This window comes from Peromyscus leucopus, chromosome 3 (genome assembly GCF_004664715.2).
Source record: "Peromyscus leucopus breed LL Stock chromosome 3, UCI_PerLeu_2.1, whole genome shotgun sequence".
Lineage (NCBI taxonomy): Eukaryota > Metazoa > Chordata > Mammalia > Rodentia > Cricetidae > Peromyscus > Peromyscus leucopus.
The window spans coordinates 82,538,251-82,565,029 of NC_051065.1; the positions used below are offsets into that span (position 1 = coordinate 82,538,251).

General features: G+C 39.7%; 1 protein-coding gene across 1 annotated transcript in view; it reads left to right on the forward strand.

Moving 5' to 3' along the window:
* Window positions 1-25,159, forward strand: part of LOC114700909 (pyroglutamylated RF-amide peptide receptor-like) — a 58,810-nt gene extending 33,651 nt beyond the window's left edge. The window contains 5 exon segments of the mRNA XM_028880750.2: window positions 12,292-12,450; window positions 18,501-18,562; window positions 22,104-22,339; window positions 23,674-23,771; window positions 24,431-25,159. Of these exon segments, the coding sequence (XP_028736583.1) occupies window positions 12,292-12,450; window positions 18,501-18,562; window positions 22,104-22,339; window positions 23,674-23,771; window positions 24,431-24,786 (911 nt within the window). The 3' untranslated portion in view covers window positions 24,787-25,159.
* The last annotated feature ends 1,620 nt before the right edge of the window (window positions 25,160-26,779 follow it).

Here is a 26,779-nt window from a genome sequence, read left to right on the forward strand (position 1 = left end):
TACTCAATGGAATCTGTAGGGAATGTGACATTTTAAGGGACCAGAGCAATTTTCACATAGGCTATTGTGATTTCAGAGATCAGTTATTAAGGTGAAGTTATTAAGGTGTTGTTACCTGCTTTAACAAGATAGGGACTTCGCAAGTCAGAAGCAATCTCCTCTGGGAAAACTTTTAAGGGCAAGAGAAGGTGCTTAACAGTGAAAGTGCAGGTGATGAAAGCATACGTGAAGTGGAATGATCATAAGACAAAGGTAAAGATTCTACAGAAAAGAATTTATTCTTTAAACATAGAAGGATCTGCTCAACAGGAATGCTACGAAAAATGTACAAGAAAAAGTTTCCAGATTTAAAAGAAGCACCAGAGCCAAGAAGGAGAAAACAAACAAACAACACAAAAAGCAAACTAAATTAAACAGAAAAATATGCTCCAGTATGCCCCTATTTCAGAATTCTAATAATAAGGAAATCAATACATGCCTCTTAGTAATAACCAGGATATTTATGAAGAAGCAAAAATCAATCAGAGTAACAACCAGTGACACATTAGCACTGGCAGTGCATGCCAAATGGCAGGAAGGCAGGTCCTCCACATTCTCATCTAAAAACGAGGCAATGTTGAGTGTGCCATTACCATAGCTATTTTCAAATAGCTTATTTTGCTCATTTTTCAAAAGTTACTTGGAAAAGACTTGTTAAAAACAAGAGTGAAATACAAGAAATACATTCACTGCTGGTAGAGTTGAAAACTGGTGCAACCACTCTGGAAATCAGTGTAGAGAATCCTCCAAAAGCTAGACATAAGTCTACCATAAGACAGAAGAAGCAAGCGCACATGGCAGGCAGCAGATTGTTAAGGGCAATGACACAATCTTTCAGCTATTTCTCCAGGTCATCCTGTTTCAGGTTGCAAGTGAATAATAAACAAACAATAAATAAATAAATGGCACAAACAGTGCTCTCAGTCAATCACTGATAAATTGATAAATCAATATCTAATAACTGGTCTTTTCTACCTTAGTTTATATCACCAGCCATACCACTCCTTGGCATACATATATCCAAAGGACTTGGCATCCTACTGCAGATACATGCTTAGCCATGTTCATTGCTGCTCTATTCACAATAGCCAGGAATCAGAACAACCTAATGTCCTTCAACAGATGGGAGGATCTGATTGGATTTAAGGCCCACTGCATAATATGGAACCCATGCCTGACTCTGCTCATGTGGCTCTGACTACATAGGCCATGGACCTAGGGAAAAACCAAATCTTACTGTTCAATTTAAAGTAACCTAGCAATAAAATAACTCCTAACAACATTCTGCTATACCCATAGATTAGAGCTTTGCTCAGCCGTCATCAGAGAAGTTATCTTCTGCAGGATATGGGACCTAATACAGGGACCCACATTGGGACAATGTACAGAGAGTGAGAGACCTTGAAACATTCACTCCTAAGTGGGATGTCTTCATCAACTCTCTCCTCTCGGAACTCAGGGAACTCTGTCAAAGAGGAAGCACAGGGATTAAAGGGCCAGTAGGGATGGAAGACCACAAGGAAGCAGTGCCTTGCAGACACAACAAACTGACACACACATATGAATTCACAGAGACTGTGGAAGCATGCATGGGCCTGCACAGGGGTGTGTCTTAATTAGGGCTCATATTGTTGCAATGAAACACCATAACCAAAAATAACTTGAGGATGAAACATTTCCATAGCACTGTTTATCATCAAAGGAAGTCAGGACAGGAACTCAAACAAGGCAGGAATCCAGAGGCAGAAACTGATGCAGAGGCCATGGAGGGGTATTGCATTGCTCCTCATGGCATGCCCACCCTGCTTTTCTTATAGAACTGAGGATCATAAGCCTAGAGATGGCAGCCCCAACAAATGGGTTAAGCCCTCACCCATCAATCACTAATTAAGAAACTGCCTTACAGGCCTGCCTACAAACAGATCTTATGGCAGCATTTTCTTAATTGAGGTTCCCTCCTCTCAGATGAATTTAGCTTGTGTCAAGTTGACATAAAACTATCCAGTACACATTCCCAGTGCTGGGAGGGGAAGTAGACACTTGTCCCCATCCCTAGCCCAGAAGCTATCACCAATTGATAACCACTCACAAAGGAAAACTAGTTTTTCTCCAACGAAGTCTCAATGGGATTATAAACCATACTTAAGGGTATGACTCATGACCAGCAATAGATGATAGACACAAAACAAACTCTCTGGCATGTTTTGAAATGTTTTGTCTCATAATGCTTTGAGATTTTTCTTTAATTTTACTTGTCTTTTGCTTATCTATTATAGTTTCCAATTTTATGAGTTTTTATGGTTTGTGTCTGTGTGTGTGTGTGTGTGTGTGTGTCTACATTTCTTATGATTTTTCTTTGGCTTTTGTTTTGTTTCTCTTTGCTTTGTTTTATTCTGGTTTGTCTTTTTTTATTGGCCTCTTTGTTTTCTAAAGAGAGAGAGAAAGAAGGCATAGAGTTGATGGGTGTTGAGGTGGGGAGGATCTGGGAGGAAATGACAAACTATGATCAGAATATGCACTATATGAAAAAGTTATTTTCAATAAAAATATTGCACATATACAAAATGGAATTCTATTCATCTATAAAAAATTAAATAACAAATCTGTATACAATGAATGGAACTAGAAATGATTATATTGAGTGAGGTAACTCAGACCAGAAAGACAAATGTCTCATGTTACCTCCAATCTAAAGTTCTTAGCTACAAATCTTCAAATGTGAGTATGTAATTGGAGTAACTATAGAACCTAGGAAAGTAAAAAGCAACCTTTGTGGGTTTTAGAGGTGGGCACAATCAAGATAGAAATAGCATGGTGCAAGTAATTTGATTTGTGGAAAGAAGAGGGGCCCTAATTATGGAGAGGGAGGGAAATAAATACAGAAGAAGGATAGAGGAGGGCAAGATAACAGTAAGGTTATCTGAAAAACTCACAAGGAACCAACCATACTATTAACCATCTACATAAATTATCTATGATACACACAAATTGGTGTATAAATATACATATATATTTTAAATGAAAATTTTCCATTTGGGCTGACAGTGCTCACTCTGATAACTAAAGACCATTTAACAAAAGCCTCAATCCAGGCATGAGAAGCCCACCGCTGAGTTGTTGGTCAGGGTTGTCCAAGAGACTCTCAAAACATTACAGGGTATTGCTATTGCCCTTGGATGCTCCACAGAGGTGGAAGGTAAGTCCCTGTTGGTAAGGACTCCATGTACTTCCAAAACAGGGCCCAGAGGCCCCTGAGCTGAAATTGAGTTCAAAGCCTCCTCTTGAGGACTATCTTTAATGGAACCAGAAGGTATCATGCAAGCTTCCAAAGGAAGAAAGCAGCCAATAGTCCTACACAGGTATAACACCTATGAGCCATATCAATTACCAACATGGTTCAGTAACCCTACAGGTACAGTAGTGGCACACATACCTTGGCAGCAACCAACAGCTCTCTGATTGCACTTAAGACAAACTCAAAAAGAGGGTTATCATGCCTGATACTGAAAACCTACCTACAAATCAGTGCTAGTGAAATCATGATTAGTGGAAGAGAATCTACAACAACTAACTTATTAAACCAGCATAATCCATAACAACAGTCTATGAACATTTGTCCTTATACCCACAGGCAAATGTAGTCTTCACCCTTCATCACAGAATGTCTGATTGTAACACAGTAGAGACCACTACAGAAAACCACAACCAATCAATATGCAGAGTTGTGGAGCCTGTCCCAGTGGATACATCTAGAAAAAAAACTCCCACCCCTTAGGCTCAGGAAAAATTGTGGATGAGGTGGTGAAAAGACTGTAAGAGCCAGAGGGTCAGGGAATTTGCTATGATACTGTGTACCCTAGGAATAACAGAAGCTACACCAAAAAAAAAAAAAATCTCACCAACATGGCCACTCAAATGGGAAATGAATAGGATGTCAATGAACATGCTATGTGTATAGGGAGAGCCCACAAGGCCTCAACCCTACAGAAAGTACTATAGGCAAACTGAGGAAAGCAGTGAGCAGAAGAGGTGGCCCTTCCTAGGAAAGAGCACACCAATTGGTTTTTTCAGTGCCAAATGGTCAGCCCGAAAACATACATACAAGCAATATTGTATGGACTCAACAGGTGGTACCTGGGAATATATATATGTTTATACAAATACACATATGCTTGCAATAACAATTGATGAAAAGAGAGGCCATGGATTTGGAGGAGAGCAGGGAGGAGTGTTATGGGAGGGTTTTATAGGGAGAAAACAGAAGGGAGAATTACAGTCTCAAAAATAAACCAAGAAATAAACAAGAGTGCATGGTGATGTATTCATTGTGTAAAAGCTGTAGCAGCTTTTCTTAAAACCAAATAACACAGTCACTAAAAAGGTTAGAAATAGGTTTGGGATACTGATCTTAAATAAGTGAAAACTTATATTCATACCAGAATCTGTATGTTAGTTTCAAAATGGATTTATTTGTAATAAAAATTGGAATATTTCCTGATCTCCTTCAGTGACTAGTGTTACACAAACTATGCACAGATGCACTGTGGGATACTACTCAGTAATGCAAAGAAACAATCTATTTCAAAATTGCAATGACTTCTGTGAGTATAAGGGATTTCTCTGGATGTCGTCATTACTAATGACTCCACTTATATGATATTTTTATTACGAGTTTTCTATATGTATTTTTTTTACAACTGCATATGAATACTAGTCTCATTTCAAGTAATAAAGAGAAAGTGAAAAATAAACCTAAGAATATCTGTCACAGTAATGGTCACACTGCAAATAATTATTTTACTACAGGCATCATGATACAAATGCAGCCATCTTCAATGGCTGTGCGCATGTGAGTTGAGCATCTCTCCACACAACAGGTAGCACCTAGGAAGGTGAGACAGGGGTTGAGCCATGAGCAGGGTGTCACATCTGGAACTCTGCTCTACAAGCTTCCTCTCCTTGCCCAGTTCGAGTCTCACTTCTCTTTTCTCTGATGTTCTTACTTCATCTTGCCTCTTTCTCACTCAGCATATATATCCCCTCAAAGCCAGCAGGTCAGCTTCCGTTTCCTTCCGTGAATTCAGGAAACATCCCTACTTCTGTAGCTCATTTTCAGCTGCAAGTTTTCTGTGGTAGCCTGTTATTTCTCTTTGTGGTTCCGGGAAAATAGAGGATTTTCTCTGCAGAAGTCCAGGCCCTCTGGCCTCCTCTCATGCCTTCTGTTTTGTCCTCCAGGAAGCTTTCCTTCCTGTGACAGAGCATTTCTTCATCTCCTCCTACATCAACAGAGCATTAGCAAAAGTTCGTAAGTCACAAGATAATTATATCAAGGTGGTTGAGGCCAAGAAGAGGCAGGCAGCCCATATTTTTTTTAAAAAAAAATTGACTAGTATGGTTGTCTTTGCTGTGAATAGTTTAAACCAGCAGTTCTCAACCTGTGGGTCACAACCCCTCAGGGTTTACATATATGATATTTACATTATGATTCATAACAGTAGCAAAATTACAGTTATGAAATCGCAATGAATAATTTTATGGTAGGGGTTACCATGACATGGGGAACTGTCTTATAGGGTCACAGAATTAGGAAGAGAACCACTGGTATAAATTGTCATGATCTCCCAATGTCTGTTGTACAGGCTCACTTTGGGGATTTATAACATTCTCTTTAAACAGGCAGCTCACTCACATAATGAAGCCAGGTCCAATTAGAACTGTCCCAGCTGAGGCAGTGCTAGAGCTTGGGGCTCCTCTCCTCATCGGCCTTGGTCTTCACCCCTCTTCCTTCCCAGCTGCAGCAACACCCCCGCCCCCTGCAGAACACCACACACCTTGGGAGAGAAACTGAAAACTACCAGAAGGAGTGGTCTCAAGAGGGGCTTTCCAGTTGGTGCACAGTTAGGCCTCCTCTGGCTCTACTACAGCTTGCAAAGATTGCAATGCTGATTTAGACTATATTTGATTTGTTCCCTACTTTCCTTCTATAGCAATATAATTCAGCAGAATGAATAAGGTTCAGAATTTGGCAAATCTGAACAAAATTAGAAACTTAAGGGTGTATGTAGACAAAGGTATGTGACTTGTGAATATGTTTGCTCAATTGGAATAGGAAAGTGAAGTATTCACCTGCCAGACTGTGCTGAGTTCTGCTGGGCTATTATTGCATACAGTGCTGATACAGAGCAGACTTTCCTTGTTCAAAACTGCAAATGTGGGGACTGGAGGGATGGCTCACCAACTGAGAGCACTTGCTGCTCCTTCAGAAGATATGAGTTCGACTCCCGTACCCACATCTGGCAGTTCACAACTGCCTGTTACTCCAACTCCAGGGGAGCTAACACCTTTCTTCTGATCCCCTCTCGTGTGTGTGTGTGTGTGTGTGTGTGTGTGTGTGTGTGTGTGTGTGTGTGTGTGTGTTTACCTGTGGAGGTTTGTGAATCCATATCTCCATAGTGAAGACTGGAAAATTCTAACAGCATGTACGCGCACGCACACACACACACACACACACACACACACACACACACACTAAAACATTGAAAAGCTCACAAATGCCTAGTTGTGTATTTTTTCACTACATCACAGAGAGTCATGACGCAATTATGGAACATTATACCATCTTCTCAATGGTTTGACTCTTGTCTACAGATGGCTACTCTTCTTCCAATCCTGCCTTTTCTACCTGGATCCTCTGTAAAAATCACACTTACACTACAGTGAATAGCAGATACTATCCTAATTGTTTTCAACTTTCAAGAACTGGAATTAAAGACAATGACATTTTCTTTTGGTTTATGTCATTGTGTGAAGAGTGAGGAGGTGGAACTGCCCAATAGCATACTAGATACCATATTCAGTGGAACAAGAGATTCACGTTTGGGAAATGAGTATGCATGAGTTTCATTTGGAATCAGAAAGTAGTAAATACTAAATCAGGATATTTATTACTTACTCAATAGGTGATGTTATTTTTATCTGAGAGTCAGATGTAGTAGAACGAGATCAAACTGGAATGGTAGTTCTGGACTGTCCTATCTTACAGTGAATAGAATACAGATAAGGAATAACAACCCTAGTTGTTACATTTGAGGAGATCTGTTTTGCAAACCAAAATGTAGCAAAAATATCATATCAAGTGGGTTTAGTTTCTTTTAAACAATAGTTGATAACAAAAGAGCTTAAGAGGATATACCAGAAGGTATTTTGGAGGTCTATGAGATCAGTATAAAGATGGAGTAATGGACCCTCAACACATAAGATCCAAAGAGTGATCAGAGGTGAGTGGTAATACAAAGTAGAGATCTGTTAGTATGTATACAACCACACCACCTCAAATTCCCCTTCTATCCTCTATCACGTTCTTTCAAAACATAGCTAATCTCACTACACTTGCCTGCTCTTCCCTAGTTAAGCCTCAAAACCCAGCCTGCCCATAGTGCAGAGCTGTGGTTTGTGAAAGAAAGAACACACCCTGTACTGGGTGTTTGTAGCATTTTATGAAATATGTAAGTTCAATGGCAGATAAATATTACTAATGCCTTTTTATAAAGGATGAACTTTTCAGGGTAGCTATTCATGTAAGTCAGGGTCAGAGTACATCCTAGTATCAGGAAATTGTCAGTTACCCCGTCTTAGGCTTAGTATGATGGATAAAATGAATGTATTTATAATGAGGTACACTGCAACTAAGATTCTGATTTATTTGAGTAGTTATTCCTAAAACACATTGATAATTAATGTGTTTATAAGAAATGTCATCTGGTTGTTCTTTTACCCTTAAACAGTCTCAAAATTTTTATAAACGATTTTATCAAAGGAGTAGAAAAAAGTTTGATTCAAATTATCCTTAAAAATGGGTTTATAGCTAGGCGGTGGTAGTGGCAGCAGCGGTGGTGGTGCATGCCTTTAATCTCAGCACTGGGGAGGCAGAGGCAGGTGGATCTCTAAATTCAAGGCCAGCCTGGTCTACAGCGTGAGTTCCAGAATAGCTAGGGCTACATAGAGAAACCCTGTCTTGAAAAGACAAAACAAACCAAAAAAAAAATGCATTTAAAAGTTTACTGCTTTATTCATATATCACACTCTAAACAGAATTGGAGGTAAGTTAATTCACTGACAGGATAATAGGTGTCCAAATACAGAAACATTTAAAACATTGATAGTAAAATTGATGTCTAACCTGTAATCTGGAACAAAGGAGGAACTTGACTTTGAACAGAGTTGGGATTTAGGACCTGTAACAGGGAATAGAAGTGAGTAGGGTTAGTTCTTAGGTTGTCATTTAGAGTTCCAACAAGAATGAGGAAAGGAGTGATATCTAGAGTTACCTTTACAGGTCTTTGTTTCCTTAATCTTCAGAGAGGGAGTGAATTAGCAAAAGCTTCCACTCAGTGGCCCCAATTTATTTCAATTTGATTTCAGCTTCCTCAGAAGTCAATAATGTGGAAAGTCAGTACAAAAGGTTGACATAATCTAATAACAGATGAGGGTGGCCAGGGCTGAAACACAAGAAAGTCTGCCAGTTTCTGCCCTGGCTGTCTCTAGCTTGAGTTTTAATTGGTTTAACGAGTTGAAAGATCTGAAAAGTGTATCAAATGAGGAACATTTTGAGCCATTTAGAAATGACAGAAGTATGTGAGGAGCCAAATACATGATTTCAGAAAAGATTTCTGTTTTTTTCTGAGACTCTGAAAGCAAAACCAAGAAGAACTAAAAAACACATTCTTCAATCAGAACTTCCCACACTGAATGAGATGCCTTTGCACATTGAGAGCTCCTTGTAAATCATTGTCCTCGGCTAGAATGCTTATTGAGCTGTTCTAATATTAGGAATACATCAGTGGATAAAATTAACATATATCCTTCTACTAAGAGTAGAGATTTTTCAATAAATAATAAAATAAATATAAATATATGTGTCATCCATTTATTCACATGCATCTATATAACATTAAAAGATGGTAAAAAAAATTTAAAAGAATGAGAGGAAATGTCACTGGAATTGGACAGAGTTTCATTAAAAGTTCCATTGTTAATGACCAGCATGACACATATGCTCACGACTTTAACAGTAGCACAAATTATATGGTGATAACCCACTGCTCTCTGGTTGGATTTCATTTCTGGTACTGTAAATAAGAACCCATGGTTGGGGTCACAGGGTCCTCCTACCACTGTTATTCTGCTAAGCTGATACAATATCAAATTGCCCTCTAAATTCATGTGACCCATAGATTAGTCCAGTTCTGAGATTTCATCAGAGCAGTTTCTTTGTTTACGAATGGTGGTGGTTAACACAGAAACTTGCAACTCGTCAAAGTACAGAGAATAAACATCAGAGGCGTGCTTAGCCACAAATGGATATCTATACCATACTGTTCACTCTGAAGGCTTAGGGGCCATTGAAAATAGGGGAGAGAAAGATGGTAAGAGCCAGAGATCAGTGAGGATTGGGTTGATACAATGACTTTTGGACACAGCAGAACCTCTTTACTCCAATTCACATGAAAAGACAAAACAAACCAAAAAATGAGTTTACAAGTTTATTGCTTTATTCATATATCACACTCTAAATAGGATTGGAGGTAAGTTAATTCACTAACAGGTGAATAGGTGTCCAAATATAGAAACATTTAAAACATTGATAGTAAAATTGACATCTAACCTGTAATCTGGAACAAAGGAGAAACTTGACTTTGAACAGAGTTGGAATTTGGGAACCTGTAACAGGGAATAGAAGATTCATGGAGAGAGGAGTTGCAGATGCCCCACCTCACCCCTAACTGGGGAGCTGTGGACCATTGTTGGCTTCCGAGGAAAAGAGAGACAGGTTTCTTTAGAGGCACGGCCCCTGGTAGGTAAACCATACTCCAGCTGAAGACCACATACTCAGGAGCATATGGCAGCACAAACTGGTCCCAGTGGGTTCTTTTTTAAAGAGGACGTGGAGTTGGGGATGTAGGAAAGTTCAGTGGGTCTGGAAGGAGGGGTAGGGTGACTATGATTAAAGTACAGTCTAAGATATTCTCAGCAAGTTATAAAGTTAAAAGAAAAATACTGTTGTTAAGATGGGTTGGCCTCATTATGAAGACAGCTGCATGAATCCAATGTTATCCAGAGAAACAGAATCAACAGGGCATATAAAGAAATATACAGAGAGTTTTAATTTTGAGGGCCATGCTCATTCTTATTCAGGCTGGCTTGTCCCATTACCTGCTTTCTGTAAGCTAGAGGCTCAAGGAACCTGGTGGAATAGTTACAGTACAAACCCAAGGGCCTTGGGACCTGATGTCCAGGGTGGGGGGAGACATGTCTCAGGGGGCAGGTTTGCCTTCTTCTACCTTGCTTTTCATTTGAGCACTCAGCAGATTAGATGCTGCTATCCATACTGGAGAGAGAAGATCTTTATTTGGTTCACTTATCAAAAGGTTAATTTCTTTCAGAAACACATCCATGGATACAGTCATAAATAGTGCTTCAGCAGCCGTTTAAGACATTCATTATCCAGTCAACCTGACATACAGAATTAATCTTCAAAATGACACTTGAACAGAGATTTCTGTGAACTATGTGTGGAAGTTATTTTGGAAGGAACATTTCAAGGGGAAAGAAATGCCATGCAAAGGCCTCAGGTGGGTGTATGCAAGGAAGAGGATACCATGGAGGTGTTTTGCACAGCTTGGCAGAGTGTTTGTGCAGGGGGATGAGAAGAATTTGTAAGAATTTTCAAAGAATTGGGAAATATTTTAAAAATACTGTTGTTACAGTGGGTTGGGCTCATTGTGAAGGTGACTACAGGAATCCAGTGTTATTCAGAGAACAGAATTGGTAGGGTATAAATTTGGATTACAGAACCTCTCAGGTCAACGCCCTGAGCTGGTGGTTCTCTGATAGCAAGGAATAATTAATATGAAAGGGATGGGAATGCCAGGTGCTGTATTAGTCAGGGTTCTCTAGAGTAATAGAACTTATAGAATGAATCTCTCTATATATGTAAAAAGGGGATTTATTGGAATGACTTACTGGCTGTGGTTCAGCTAATTCAACAATGGCTTGCTGTGCACAGAAAGTCCAAGAATCTAATAGTTGCTCAGTCCACAAGGCTTGATGTTTCAGGTGGTCCTCAGTATACTCAGGAAGAATTAGACTCTACTGCCACTGAAGAAATGGACTTGCTAGCAAGGCAAAGAGCAAGCAGGCAAAGAGCAAAAGCTTCCTCTATGTCCTTATATTGGCTTCCAGAAGAAGATGTGGTCAAGATTAGATCTGGTTTAAAAAATGTGTCTTTTCCCAGATCAAAAACTCTGGACTAGAAGTGGATTTTCCTCCTTTAAATTAAGCAAAGGTCTCTCATTTCTTAATTCCATATGTAGTTAAGTTGACAGCCAAGAATAGCCATGATAGACACCATGAGCAACAGGCATGGCAGAACAGGTGTTATTATTCAAATGGTAAAGAGCCAGAAAGATCAGATAAACATCTAGCTGTTAGATTCTAGCAGGTACAGAACATATTCAAATATTTAAATTCTCAAACAAACCAAATGCAGTGTGTTCACAGTGCAGCATTTTAGCTGGCCATATTAGAGAAAGAACAGTCAGTTGAAAGGATGATGATAGAGTATTTATATATGGCTTTGGCAGAGATCCAAAGGAAATAAAAAAATAAAAGCTGCACTTGAGACTCTGACAGCAGTTATTTCCTTGTTATGATTTCACAGAGAAGCTAAAGGTGATGAAACCTATGACGCCAGCAGCTCAGACCCTAAGACCACGTCATACTTCACCCTTGCCTGAACAAGAGTCATTTTTGTTATGGTCTTTTGTTTTATTTTTGAGTCAGAGTTTCACTATACAACCCAGGTTGATTTATATTTCACTATGTAACCCAGACTGGACTCAAACTCTCTGGATCCTTTTGCGTTTGTCTGCTGAATGCTAGGATAGCAGATATGTTCCACCATCTCTACCTACTCACATGGACCTCTTCCTGCCTGTTGTCAGTAGCTAGGTACAGATTTGTTCTCTCGCTGTTTTAGTATGCATACTTGCTTGGCATTTAGAGCATTAAAATCAATCAGAGAAAAAAACATAAGCTCACAACACAGTTCTCCAGTTATTTTGTGTCTGTTACATAGTGATAATTATGAAGCTTTGAGTAGAGGCTCAGAATTAATTAACCAGGACAATTAAAGAGAGACAGACTGAATACCATATTGTTTTTCACATATATATTTTTTCTTTTTTGCCATAGGTGCCTTCATTTGCAAGATGGTCCCGTTTGTCCAGTGCACTGCCATTGTGACAGAAATCCTCACTATGACCTGCATTGCTGTGGAAAGGCACCAGGGACTTGTCCATCCTTTTAAAATGAAGCGTCAGTACACCAATCAAAGGGCTTTCATAATGCTAGGTATGTTTGTCACTTTGTGTCACTGTGACCAAAGCATCTGAGTTGAGGAACTCAAACAAATATTTATCTTTGCTCACTGGTTCAGTCCATGGTCTCTTGGATATGTTGTTTCTGGACCCTTGTGTGGTGAGGCAGAGAAGGTGATGGGAGCTTGTACAAGACTTGGGTGGCTTACCTCATGCTAGACAGGAGGCAGGGGGACAGAAAGCAATGGTCTAGAGACAAGAATGCCTTTTAGAGTCAAATACTCAATGACTTAAGCCTTCCATCCAGACCCACCTCCTAATAGACCATTCAACTCAAGTTTATCAATGATTAATCTGCCTTTGAAGTTAGAGCCCTCACTTCTCGCACTCATCAGATGACAACCAAGCCCTCAATATAGGCATCTTTCATGGGCATTTCAGATGCAAAGTGTAATACGACCACAGGTTTGCCAACTCTATGCAACATCATTTCTCATTACAGAACAAACCATATCTGTGCACTTTTAAGAGTAGCTTCTCACAATGTGTAAGCATTAGCATGTGATTTGAGGGGTTCAGTCTTGTGCATATACCCTGTTGGTTCTCTCCTTTCTGTCTCAATCTTGAAAAATGTATAATTTTGAGCCATTCTTCAGCTTAAACCCTAAACTTGGAAGCATCGCACTGGCCTAACCAATAATAACACATGAGGGACTTGACATATTAGCGTTCAGTAGACTAGGAGGCTGCTACTTTTGAGTAGTTCTCTAACCTTACAAGGGCACGTGGATTTTGTCAGAGATCCAAGAAGGTGTTTTTTTAAGAAGGCAGAAAAACAAACTGCTTTCCTGAAAAATGCCAGGTATTCAGTATCTTTTACAAAGGTCACAAGGTCCTTGGGAGCTAAGGAGAGCCCGGAGATGCCTGACAAAGGCAAATTCTTCCCTCTTCATATTTAATTTCTGAAGATGCTACACGTTCAGCTTACTGTCCCCAGTGAATATGCCGGGACAAACAGCAGACTTCAGGAAGTGTCCTGTAGGCTAGCACAGCAGAATGGAAGAATTTTCTATTCACAGAGGGCGAAAACGGAATGTACATCATCGTTTGAATCTGTAATAGTTAATACACAGAGGTACAGTGCACAACTCACATGACAGTGAAAGAGAGAAACTTTGCTAATATTCATGAGAAAGGAATAAGCAGATATTTTTGTTATAGGAATGCACCCAGTATAGGAATGTACAATTCTAGGAAGTACTCCTAAAGTCTTTGCAATATCAGATTTATTTTTAGGCATTTGGAAGTGAGCAGAAAAATCGATAGGGAAAATAATTCATCAGTTACTATAACATTTATGTCATATCTTCTCTAAAAAGAACTCAAATATCTCTGAGCTTCTATTAATTAACAACTTTCCAATGTAAAAACAATGCATAGGTGTGGAAAGAGTTTAAAAGTAAGGAGTACATGAAGAAGGAAGGCTATTAAAAGAGGAGAAATAGGGGTGAATCTCAATGTCATATGATTGTAACAGGCAGTTAAAGCTGTTCCAATTAAAATAATTCAGGGAAGGCAGCAATGTTTGAAACCATGTGGGCTGGTGTGCACTCTTCCCTGACATCTCCCTGTCACTTTAACCCATGGATCATCCCTGTCAGTCACTGACTCTGTGCCTTCTGACTGAAACTGCCTAGACTCCAGGTTTATGGGGGAAACTTCCAGGCTTTTCTCATCCTGATAATGTAGCAAAGTGTATCTGTAATACTCTTCTAACCTTAACCTTTCTATTTGGAAGGTCCAGGACCCAGTAGACTTGGTTATGAGTTTAATCCAATGAGACCCAACCCCTCCAGAATTTGCAAGGTTGGAAAACATGATTGGACATATGATAACACTATGCAACCAGAGAGAACAAATGCATTTATTGATGTGGAGGCAGAGACACACAGAAAGACTTGTAAGCCCTTAGAATAGTCTTGGATCATTGAATCATGGTGATATTCAGTGGTAATGTTAATTTGTGTATGTCTTTCTAGTGTGCCCCAATCATGGCTTGAGTCTCAGTTCCTTGAAGCTACAAGTAATACCTTGTTTTCTAAGTGATAGCAAACTAGTAAAGAAAGAACAAAAAGAAGTTTATGCCCCTCTTATTTTGCTAAGATTCATAGACTGAAATGGCCTTTAGTAGAATCGATTTTTTCCATTGCCAGTGGTACATAATTGATTTCTCTAAAAAAAAAAAAAAAAAAAAAAAAAAAAGCTCACAAAGGACAGGAAGCTTGGAAAGAATGCTATGTTTTTGTTTATCTGTGTTTGCTTTATTTAATACCCATTTTCTAATAAGTAATGGTGCCATATACTAGTGCTCAAGATAACTTTATTTTGAGATTTCTGAGTAAGAGGATGACAAAACCCAGTAGCTTCTCTACACACAAATCACAAACTTTGCAAGAAAGAAATCATAGTGAAGATACTCCATTCACAGTAGGTTCAAAAAAATGTAAAATATCTTGGAATAAACCTGACCAAGGACATGAAAGACCCTAGAATGAAAACTTTAGGATGCTGAAGGGAGACACTGGAAGTGGGAAAGTCCCCCTCCCTGTCTTCATTAATTGATAGTTAACATTGTGAAAGTGCTTATGTTACAAAAGCAATCCACAAATTTGATACAGTTTCCATCAAAGTCCCATTGACATTTTTCAGAGAACTAGAAAAAGCAATGTTAAAATTTACATTCACAAATGACCTGAATAGTGAAAAACAACCCTGAGTAAAAAAGAGCAAATACAGGTAACTCAATACCTGACCTCAAATTATATTACAGAGACACATAGAAAAGCAGCATAGTGTATGCAGAAAGCCAGGCATGTAGTTGACATGGCACAGAAGACTAAGATAAAATCCACACAGCTACAGCCATTTAATTAAAATTTTTGTTACATTTAATTTATTTCATTACACTTTATCAATTTGTGTGTGTATGTGTATATAAACATATGCATGCTTGTGTGTGTGCACATGCTACAACCAATGTGTGAAGATCAGAGGGCCGCTTGCAGGAATCAGTTCTCTCCTTCCGCTGTGTGGGTTCTAGGGCTCATACTCAGGTCATCAGGTTCAACAGCAAGCACCTTTACTCACTGAACCATCTCACTGACTCCAGCCACCTGTCGAAAACATGCATTAGAGGAAAGACAGATGCTTTAACAAATGGTGTTGGGAAAAGTGGTTTCTCAATGTGCAAGAGTGAGACTAGTTATGTATCTCTCACATTGTTCAAAAATCAATTAAAATGGATTAAAGAAGAAAGTGTAAATGCTGGAACTTAGAAAGTTCTGGAGGAAAACACAGTAAACCACTTTGACATATTATAAAATATTCCCAAGAACTGACCAATGTGGTTACATAAAATAATAATCAGCCGAGTCTGCAGGACAGCCTGCAGGATGGGGAAAAAACCTTTGCCAAGTACACGTCAGGTGGGATTAATATCTAGAACATATAAAGAACTGCAAAATTTAAACGTTAGAAAAGTTACCCAACCAATTAATGGGCTAAAGAACCCAATAAACAGTTCCCCCCAAAAAGCAACACAAGTGGCAAATAGATACTTGAAAAGGTATTCATTATCCTTAGCCATGAAGAAAATGCAAATTTGAATTGCTTGAGATTCCATTTCATTCAGAACGGCCATCATAATGAGAAAAAAATGCAACAAACGCTGATGAGGACATGGGTGAAGAAACACATCACTGCTGTGGGGTGTGAAACTGTAGCTGCTAGGGAAATCAGTCTGGAGCTTTCTCGAGAAAATAGAGCTACTATGTAGATAGAGCTATCATGCAAATAGAGCTACCATGATGTAGAGTTACCATGCACCAGCTGTGATATTTGGCTATATTCTATATACTTGAAGGGCTCCAAGTCAATACCCACAATCATGCATCCATAATTATTGTTTTCATTCATAATAAATAGAAAATGGGAATAACCCAGAAACCCACCAACATATGAAAGGATAAATACATGGTGCATTTACAAGTTGATTTTTTTTATTCATAAGAAAATTAAGTCATGACATTTGAATGAAAATGAATGTATGATTTAATCATTATGTTAATTTCCTTTTTCCTTTCATGGCCACCTTTTAAGGTTTCTCTCTCTCTCTCTCTGTGTGTGTGTGTGTGTGTGTGTATGTGTGTATGTTTTCTGTTTCTCTGTCTCTCTCTCTTACCCACAATTTTCTAGTTTCTAGTGTCTACATATGAGATAAAGCATGAGAAACACATCACTGCTATGGGGTGTGAAACTGCCACCAGCATGGAAATTAGCTGGAGATTTCTCAAGAAAATAGTTACCATGTGCCCCAGCTAAGCACTAAGCTGTATTCATATACCTGAGGGCTCCAAGTCAACACGGAAGCAGAATGAATGACTATTGGGGGTGGGAGGGAACCAGCTGGAGGTTAGAATTCTGGGGAGAGCAGTTGGGCAGTGGAACTAATGTATAATGACAACTAGGCCCAAATAATGGAAGGGTCATAATAAAACCCACTTTCTTGAATGCTAACTTTAAAATTAATATAAAGATAAATGTTTGGGGTTAAAGAGATTGCTCATCAGATAAGGAAAAATACTGCTCTTTGAGAGGACCTGATGTCCATGCCATCTAAATTGGATGCCTGTAACTCTAGCACCAAGGAATCTGACACCCTCTTCTGGCCTCCATAGGTACCTGCACACATGTGGAATTCACTCACACAGATGTATACACATATACATAAATAAAAATAATAAAAGTAAATCTTTTAAAATGATATATGTGTTTTAAACTTGAAGAAGAAATGATAGAAGATGGTCTGTAATATATTTAAAAGTTTTTCTTTTCAGGGATGCAATGATGTCTCTCTCAGTGGTTAAAAGCACTGGCTATTCTTCCAGAGGAGTGGGTTTGATTAACAACACCCACATGGTGGCTCATAACTGACTTTAATGCTAGTCTCAGGGGAACTGACATCTTCTCCTGGACTCCTTGGGCATCAGACATGTACATGGTATACAGGCGTACATGCAGACAAAATATTCATACACATAAATAAATTTAAATGTTTAAGAAGTTATTCATTGGTCCAACAAACATAGATCAGTTCCTACTAAGGGCTGAGAATTTTTCTTAGATTCTCATTTGGAGAAATGAAAAGAGGATTGTCCTTGTCCTCGAGCATTTCAGGGAAGTTGAGAAGACATGGCTAAGGTAGTACAGAATCACTAAAGCAGAGTTCATTTAGAAATGACAGCAATCTTCAAGTCACCTAGGGAAGGTGCCTTCTGCAGTATCCTGGAAACAAGTTCGCAGATGGACAGTGATGACAGAAAGGCCCACACAAGGTACAAATATGATGTGGAGCAGGACAGGGCATTCTGGGATGTAAGAATGGAAATGAACATTCTTCCCCAGTAGGGTCTAGTGGAAGACATTCACTGGTGAAAGGGGGAATGAACATATTATCAGGCTATTGCTATAGGATTTGGATTTTTGCCTTCTAGACAATTCAGTCATATAAACGAGTTTTTAACACTAAAAAATGTAGGCTCACTGAGTAAGAGTGTTTGCTGTGCAAACACAAGGACCCAATATCCACATAAAAAGACAGGCATGGCCAGAAATGTCTGTAACCCCAGCACTGGGGGCCAGGAGACAGGAGGATTACTGGGATGTGTTGGCCAGCCAGTCTAGCTGACATTGTGAGCTCCAGCCTCAGTGAGAGACTCTATCTCAATGCAATACAGTGGAAAGTGCTAGATCATGACTTCTGATGTTTTTCTCTAGGATCCTCATACACATGGGAGAGTGTATGTGCATGGACACACACACACACACACACACACAATTAGGATGACCATAAAAACACTGCTTTCAAAAGCAGAGGAAGAACAGAGATCCTTGAGGAGATAATTGCTCTACCCCACAGCAGAGAAGATGGGAGCAAAGGGACAGATATCTTTATGATTAGAGAGTTAAGCATGCACGTAGTTACCTGAGCTATGCTGCGTTTTGATAACTGTCATATTTTTGCAGGTGTGGTGTGGCTGGTGGCCATCATCATTGGATCTCCCATGTGGCATGTGCAGCGACTTGAGGTAGACTCAGTGCTGAGATATTTTCTCACCCCTCTTCCCTATGTTCATTCTTCTTCCTTTGAGAATATTATGGTGAATGTATATAACCTCACTCATTTCACTGAAATCCAATGATATTTTAAAATTCTCTTCTGTTATTTAAATCTACTGGATACTGCACCGTTAATATTTGAAGTTAAAATGACAAAAAATTAAGTTCCAAAATGACCTTCTCTCCATTTTCTTAGCTTAATGTGTTTTTCCTAGAATATCCCAGTCTTGCTACATGAGAGTTTGGTGACTGTTTTGACTTTATTTATTATCATGATCATCATTATTATTATTATTTTATGAGACAGCATTTTTCTGTGTAGCCCTAGGCACCCTGGAACTCACTCTGTAGACCAGCTGGCCTTGAACTCAGAGATCCGCCTGTCTCTGCCTCCCGAATGCTGGGATTAAAGGTGTGTGTCACCACTACCTGGCTGACTTTCTCTTATTTTCGGTCACTCAAAGCTGTACCAGATGGTCTCCTTGCTAGCTGATTTTCCTGTTGTCCTAGCCATTAACCAATTGAAATGTGAATTAGAAACATGTCCAGGTCTTGATTTTCTCCCTCTTCATTGCCCCCATCTTTTGTGAGGTCCTTCCACCATGTGTAGGGATTTGCAGTAAAAGAACAGGTTAGGATATTGGTTGTGGACAGCTTAGCCTGTCTGCTGGGGTGTACTTTAGCATGCTTGTAGTGTAACACAGGCATTAGTCTTCAAAGACGATAGGACATCCATCATGCAGCCTGGAATATAATTTATAAAGCAATATGCTCCTTTGTACCCTTAAATAGAGGTAGGCGGATCTGAATCCTTCCTGAGCGTGCCATATCCCTCACCTAGGGTTGCAAATGAGGCCTGAGATGAAAGTGCATTGAAGAAAGGGTGGGGAGGCTGTTCCAGTGATTGCTTACCCGCACATGCACACCCTAACACTAAAAACACAAGAATAAATAAAAAAGTGTCCCAATAGTTTTTGTGTAACTATATCGAGTAAGCTGGCCTCTGTGAAATCATAAAGAGGCTTTATTTTGCTGCCACCTATGAAAATGTCACCTGAGAACTTCATAATGAGATATGGGTGAAACTTTGAGCAGGCCCTGCAACTCTTCCAGTCATACAGATGATTAAATTCTTGTGGCTTCTGTCAGTCACAAGAACAGTATCTTCTCTGCTATAAGATGCCGGGGTTAGTGCCACGGTCACATAAAATCATAATAATGATCACTTTAAAATGTGCTTTTCAGTCTGGCAGCACACATACTGAAATTGGAGTTATTTAAAATCTCTTCTTTCCCTTAGCTTAAATACTTTTAGGCTTCTTTCTACACACTTGGAACCTCTCTCAGGAAGCGATAAAGAGGGGAGAGAGGACTGAGTAAATGTCTTGGTACTGGTGTGGGTGCTGCCCAGGGCTGATGCTTTCTGTCTGGTATTTCTGATAACACCTTTGAGGTTTTGCCTGTGCCTCCATTCTCCAACCCACTACTCATTCCAACAGCTGCCACGTCCACTGCCTCCTTCCGATGATGCCACCCATACCTCCAGCAGCATGTTTTATAAAAGTCAGAACCTAGTTCTCAATCCTGGAGCTCCTTCCCTGCCTGCAGAAATCAAACAGATTTATCTTTTTAATAAGAGGTCTTATCATACATTCTAAATGTATAAACCATTTAATTTGTAGAAAATGTTATCTGTCTGATATAATAGGCAATGGCCATGCTTATCGCTAAACTCAGTCAAAACCTATTTGCTTCTTGTCAGGAAGAAGTCAGATTTCAGTTTTGAAGTAAACATTTTAATGTGCATCCCAGGACCAAAATCATTTTAAAACTCCATTATAGAGAATGCAATTGAGTATGAGAGTCCGAGCGCGTTGCCCGATGATAGGCAGCTTCGAAGCCAGCCTTTCACGATCTTGCTTTCTTGCTGTTTTCTCTGGGCTCTCTCAGGAGTGATTTGATTCCCAGTCTTCAGGAATGGAAATGGAGGATTCAATATAAAGCGTCCTTATTTCCCCCTCCTCAGTGAAAAAAAATGTGAATTCACAGCACCCCAGACCTCCTCAAAATGCCATGTTCCCCTAATTCTGGGTTGTCTTGATTAGAAGTTTACTCAGGACAGGGAAATGCGGAAGGAAGCCTTGCCCAGTGGATTTGCGATGCCTGGATGAGAGTGGCGTTGGTGCCGTGAGTCATTTGAGTTGCTCTCAACAGCAAGGTTTGGCTTGGATGAGGGATGTGGTTGTCTTGAGCTGGATGGAGTAGGTAGTGATGAAAGTGGAACTAGAGCTAGAGCTCAGCCCCAGCCACAACTGTAAACCGTGGGAGATCAGGGAAATGTTTGCTTGGAAATAACAAAATCAGAGGAGGGGTGCAACTCAGGGGTAGTGCCCTTGTCTTGCATGTGTGCAAGGCTCAGAGTTTGTTCCCGATCGCCATAAAAATGACAACAAGAATCTGAAACTGGTCGCCGTGAACCCATCTTAAGATGTACTCGGGGAGCCTTTGTTTATCTCTGGCGTAGTATGAAGCCATCACAGTTTAGCACTGAGCATTTAGGATGTGTCAGTACATGGCCACTGTGGTCACTGACCCTTGGAGGCTCTGCCCACAGGGAGTCAGAAGTAATTTCATTTTCACATCTCTTTTCATTCAGTGTTATCATTCCTAGTTGTATTCATCAATAAAATCTGAGCCACCACTTAAATTGTCTTCATTTTGGAATTGGTGTTGAGATTTGCTGGGACTATAAGCAGAAATATGTCATCTGGAACTCCACAGTGACTGAGACTTGAGAAGTTTTCTCCTTTGCGTTCCTATCCCAGGGATAAGACTTGGGATATATTTTAAATGTTTACTTTGTCTCTGAAAGGAGCCTTTTAGCATTTGATAGTATCTATCATGGTTGTGAACAGTGAATTTAGAACTTGGAGGGTAAGTCCACTGGACTCAGAACAGCAAATTTTTAAACAAATACAATCAATATATCTGCAGATTGGTAACAGTATAAATCCAGCATCTTGTTCATTTCAGCATTTGAAAGCTACCAACTGCCTTTACAATCTGGTGGTTCTGACATGAAATAATGGTGGAAATATGGTTAGGTTCCTCCTACGTTGAAGACTGATTCTTGTCAAATCTGTTCCATCAGAAACCGAGAAAGCAACTGTATCAGTTGGATTAATATTAACCTGGCTGGCATATGATACACATATTTTTCCATGTGTACTCTTTCAGTCAACTGAAAACTTGTGGCCAGCAAAATAGAAGTTGAGAAAGGTAAAAAGTAAACATTGCTGACACAGTCCTACATTCCATCTAAATATCACAAAGCACAAAATCAAAGCCTTAGTCATCCAGAGAAAACCTACAGTTGCAACAAACTAATTATAAAAGCTGATTCAAGTTCCCAAAATCCATCAGTGGCTGTGTGAGAGGTCTTTGAGATGTCATAGTGGCTGCATTCTGCTATTTGGATGCTGATTTTTGCATTTCGTTCTTACTGTAAAGGTTAAATATGACTTCCTGTATGAAAAAGAGCACATCTGCTGCCTGGAGGAGTGGAGCAGCCCCATGCACCAGAGAATCTACACCACCTTCATCCTCGTCATCCTCTTCCTTCTGCCTCTCCTGCTGCTGCTCGTCCTCTACGGTAGAATCGGTTATGAGCTTTGGATCAAGAAAAGAGTCGGGGATGGCTCCGTGCTCCAAACTATTCACGGAAAAGAAATGTTCAAAATTGCCAGGTCTGTTTATTAAACTGTTCCCCACAGTTTAAAATCTGTCGTAGTAGCTGTGCTGGAAGGACAGTTGCCTGGATAATTCAGCCTGAGCATCATTTGTAATTCAATTTGAGAGCATGGACTCACTTGAAACCAAGATGCTGTGGGGTGGGGTCAAGATCCACTGTCCTCCACCTTCACTGCCAGGAACATTAGAAATCTGTATAAAACCTTGCTCCAGAGGAGCCCGAGTTCCCCACATGCACAAGGGCATATATTTACATTTGCTCTTGGTCCTTCCCACTTGAGAATAATTTTAAAATACTGAGAGGGCATGCAAATCCTTTGAAACCCCAGAATGCAATTTATTTTAAATGATTGTGATTGATACTTGTTTTTTGTTTTTTTTTTTTTAACTCAAAGGCAGTGCTATCTCATTTTACTTATTAGCATCAATTTCAAGACAAACTCACTGCTGTATTTGTAGTTCCCATGACATAATCTATATGGAATGACTGTTAAAACTAGCAAGCAGTGAGTTGAGGAGATTTCATTAATTGTTCAAGTCTGCAGTGACCTCTAGTGCCCGGTTAAGAAAACTTTCCTTTGAGTGTACATTGGATTACAAAGAAAGCTGATCACCCCCAGACCTAGTGGTACCACTTCCTCAGAGCACAGCTGATCACCCCCAGACCTAGCGGTTACCACTTCCCCAGAAGAAAGGGTTTCGAGACTGAAATGCCAGACTTTGAATCTGGACTTTTGAAACCGAAAGCACCAAGCAAATGTGTAGCTCCGTGTAGTTATAAATCTAGTTTTGGGGAACGAAGAAAATCAGCTTGAATCCCTGGTAGGTCATATTATGAAGTTTTAATGCTATCCTTGAGGCTTACTATATTTTATAAGTACTAATATTTAGCTATCAGAGGTATGGACTGCTTTAAACACATACTTAGTGAACGGAATCCACGTCACTGAAGAGACACTACTAACTTTAAACCCAGAAGAGATCGTTTATTAGCCACCCTGTTGTGAATAAAACTCCTCTCCTCCCCAGTTTCTGCCTCTGTCCACTGGCTTATTGGGAAGATTGAAGACATGCTTACTGTGTGTCTGTAGTCTCTGAAGCGTTCTAGACTCAGGCTGAGCACTTATCACAGGGATGTGTACAGTATGAAGACTGTAAAGATGGGGGAAAGCTGATAACCTGTCCACAAACAGCCTCAGGAAGTGAATTCACCAACACTTGGAAAAAGTGTGGCAAAGTGAAGTAGGCTCCAACAGTAATGCATTTGCTATCACTCTGACACATTTGCTGAGGCAAAGCCAACCGACGCCATGTTTGCTTGTGGGTCTAGGAAGAAGAAGCGAGCTGTGATCATGATGGTGACAGTGGTGGCTCTGTTTGCTGTGTGCTGGGCGCCTTTCCACATCGTTCACATGATGATAGAATACAGTGAGTGCCTGTCTCTGTCTGTCACTCTTTTTTTTTTTTTTTTTTTGGAGAATTTCTAGTTCATTTCCTACTAGAACACACATGAAACCATGGATTTCTCACTGGTTGCTGTTCACTTGAATAATCAAATGTCAAACACTAAACATTGCTTTTGTGTGTTAAAGAACACCAGGTCATCATGTGGTAGGTGACTGTGAACAACTAGGACTAAGTCATTAATAATTAGAAAAGATAAAGAAAAGCTTTTTGAGTTCCTGCTATCTTGCCCCTCTTCTTCCTAAGCTATTTAGCATGGGGAGACACTTGAGAGTCTTCTCTGTTTAGAACCTTGGCTTGCTCTCTGTGAATTGAATGTACCTAGGAGTCCGGTCAGATGTCTAGAAACAAATATCATTCATGTGTTCTCTGGGACTCAACACGATTGAGCTGAAAGTCTGAATCCTGCAGTATACGCCAGGTACCAGCCACTGCATGGATGAGCACATATCACAAAGGTGTGTTTATCCAGATGCCAGATGCCCTTTTCAAAGTGGTCATGAGAATATTTCACAGCCTTGGCCACTTGCACAAGTGCAAATCTTTGTAAATCCCTACGGTAGAGATTCACAGTTATTTCTTGGTAAAGTCGACAAGTGTTCTAAAGTATTGTTTTATTTCAGGTAATTTCGAAAAGGAATATGATGAAGTCACAATCAAGATGATTTTTGCCATAGTGCAAATCATTGGGTTTTTCAACTCCATCTGTAATCCCATTGTCTATGCACTTATGAATGAAAACTTCAAAAAAAATTTTGAGTCTGCAGTTTGCTGTTGCATAGTAAAAGAAACGTTCTCTCCAGCAAGGAGGCATGGAAGTTCAGGAGCTGTGGCCATGCAGAGGAGAACAAAGTTAGCTGGCAGAGAGAATCCTGTAGAGACCAAAGGAGAAACATTTGAGGACAGCAACATCAATGTCAAGTGGTGTGAACAGCCAGAGAAGAAGAAAAAATTGCAAGTGGCATCTTGTCCTCTTTAGTTCTGAATTTCTGAGAACTCTGCTGTAGACAGGGACTTTAATTGTTAACAGTATCTTCAGAATCAGTACCCGTCATACTGTAATGGAAAGAAAATTATTTTGAGAAAAAGTAGAGCTTTCATATTAAAAATGTTGACGAGCACTTGAAAGGTTGAGGCAGGGGAATGAGGAGTTTAAAGTAATCCTCAGCAGCATAATGAGTTTTAGGATAACCTGTAGTACAAGAGACCCTGTCTCAGGAAGCCAAAATAATAACAACTAAACTTACTAATGATGGTGACAAAACATTTTTTCATTGAAAATACATAAGAAGTACAATTTTGAAAAATTATTGGGCCATTATTGTGATTACTAGGTATAGTTTTTTTTTTTTTAGTTTTTAAGCATTTTTTGTTTTTATTTTATGTGTATGAGTGGCTTATTTGCATGTATGTCTGTGTACCACATGCATGCCTGGGTGCCTACAGAGGCCAGAAGAGGGTTTCCAATTTTCCTGAAATGGAGTTACAGATGCTTGTGAACTGCTGCATGGATCCTGGGCATCAAACCCAGGTCCCCTGGAAGAGCAACCATCTCTCCTGCCCTAAAGTGGAGTTTCAAAAATCTTGTATAAAATTCAATGTTTTTGGCTAGTAACTTTTGTCTGTGTGGTCAATGTGATATGACTTTCTATGTATTGCTAAATTGAGTGAAATCATCAACAATGCATCTTCTCCCTAGAATACTAATTTAGTAGTTGGGCATCACACGTGACTGTTGAAGTTACGCTAACTCTTTTGCAAATGAAGCCTGCACCAAAGCCAGTAAGTCCAAGAAGATGGAGAAGCAGTCAAGAGTGCAGCTTAGTGATCTAGAACATGAACTGGAGTTTCTCACAGTCTGAGTGACCATTTCTGTGGTGACTGGCAAGTCTCTTACTGGTTTTTTTGTTGGTTTGTTTGTTTGTTTTGTTTTGTTTTTTGTTTTTTTGTCTCTTGTTTGTTCTTGTGTAAACTGAAGTTGATACCTGCTCTGCTTCATGAAGTCACTATGGAAACTAGACACAATTAGAAAAGTTTTGAAGAATAAAGCATTCTTGTCTTCTGAAGGAATGTCCTGCTCATGTCCCCACTTCCCCTCTTCCTGCTCTGAGTCTTGTCTTGACCCTGTCCAACTTGTCACTAATACATCCACTTGGTTTCTCTACTCAAAAGAATAGCTTGAGGAACCTCATGTATTGACAGAACATACACACTATACATATATACAAATACACACAACTATATAGATGCATATATAGATGGTTTAATAATACAAATATTTGTGTTTTTTTCACTAGTGAGATGAATAACCTTTCTTTAATAAAGTGTAATAGAATGATGAGGATATAACTAAACACTACCTTGTAATTCTGCTGTCTCGGGGCTGCCCCTAAGAGGTGATATTCAATAGACTTATTGACCCAGATTTTTTCCCTCGAACCCTTTCTCTTTGGTCTTATAATTCCCACATATCACAGACTCAGAGGCCACCATCAGAACATAGGGCCATTTCCCTTAGAACCTCTAAGATTTTCAAAGCCTACTCATAGCCTTGTAGCCTAAATGTTTGTTCGCCTCCAGTTTCCAGTCTTGATTCCTCTCAGCTGCTAACAGAAATGCCAAGAACACTGAGGCTGCTTTGTGGTTTAAGCTTTAAGACCTGGGAACCAAAAAACTCTGGCCACCAGCTCCTTGGTACAGACTGTTTATGTATCAGTGACGCGTGCATAGAAAAGATAAAGATGAAATAATGTGTGGTACTGGGGGAGGGGAAATGCCAATATGACAGGGAAATTAGCAAATCAAAGAGAGGGAGGCTGGTTTAAGTGTTTGGGAGTGGATTGTTTGGGTCCTGTTGTGAACTGTCTGCCTGTGTGTCTAGTTATCCTATTGCAAAGCAGCTGCTCATTAAACACCAAACATTAAAATAAATCTGAATCATTGACTTTTTGGTTCCTATCACTTGATGCCAT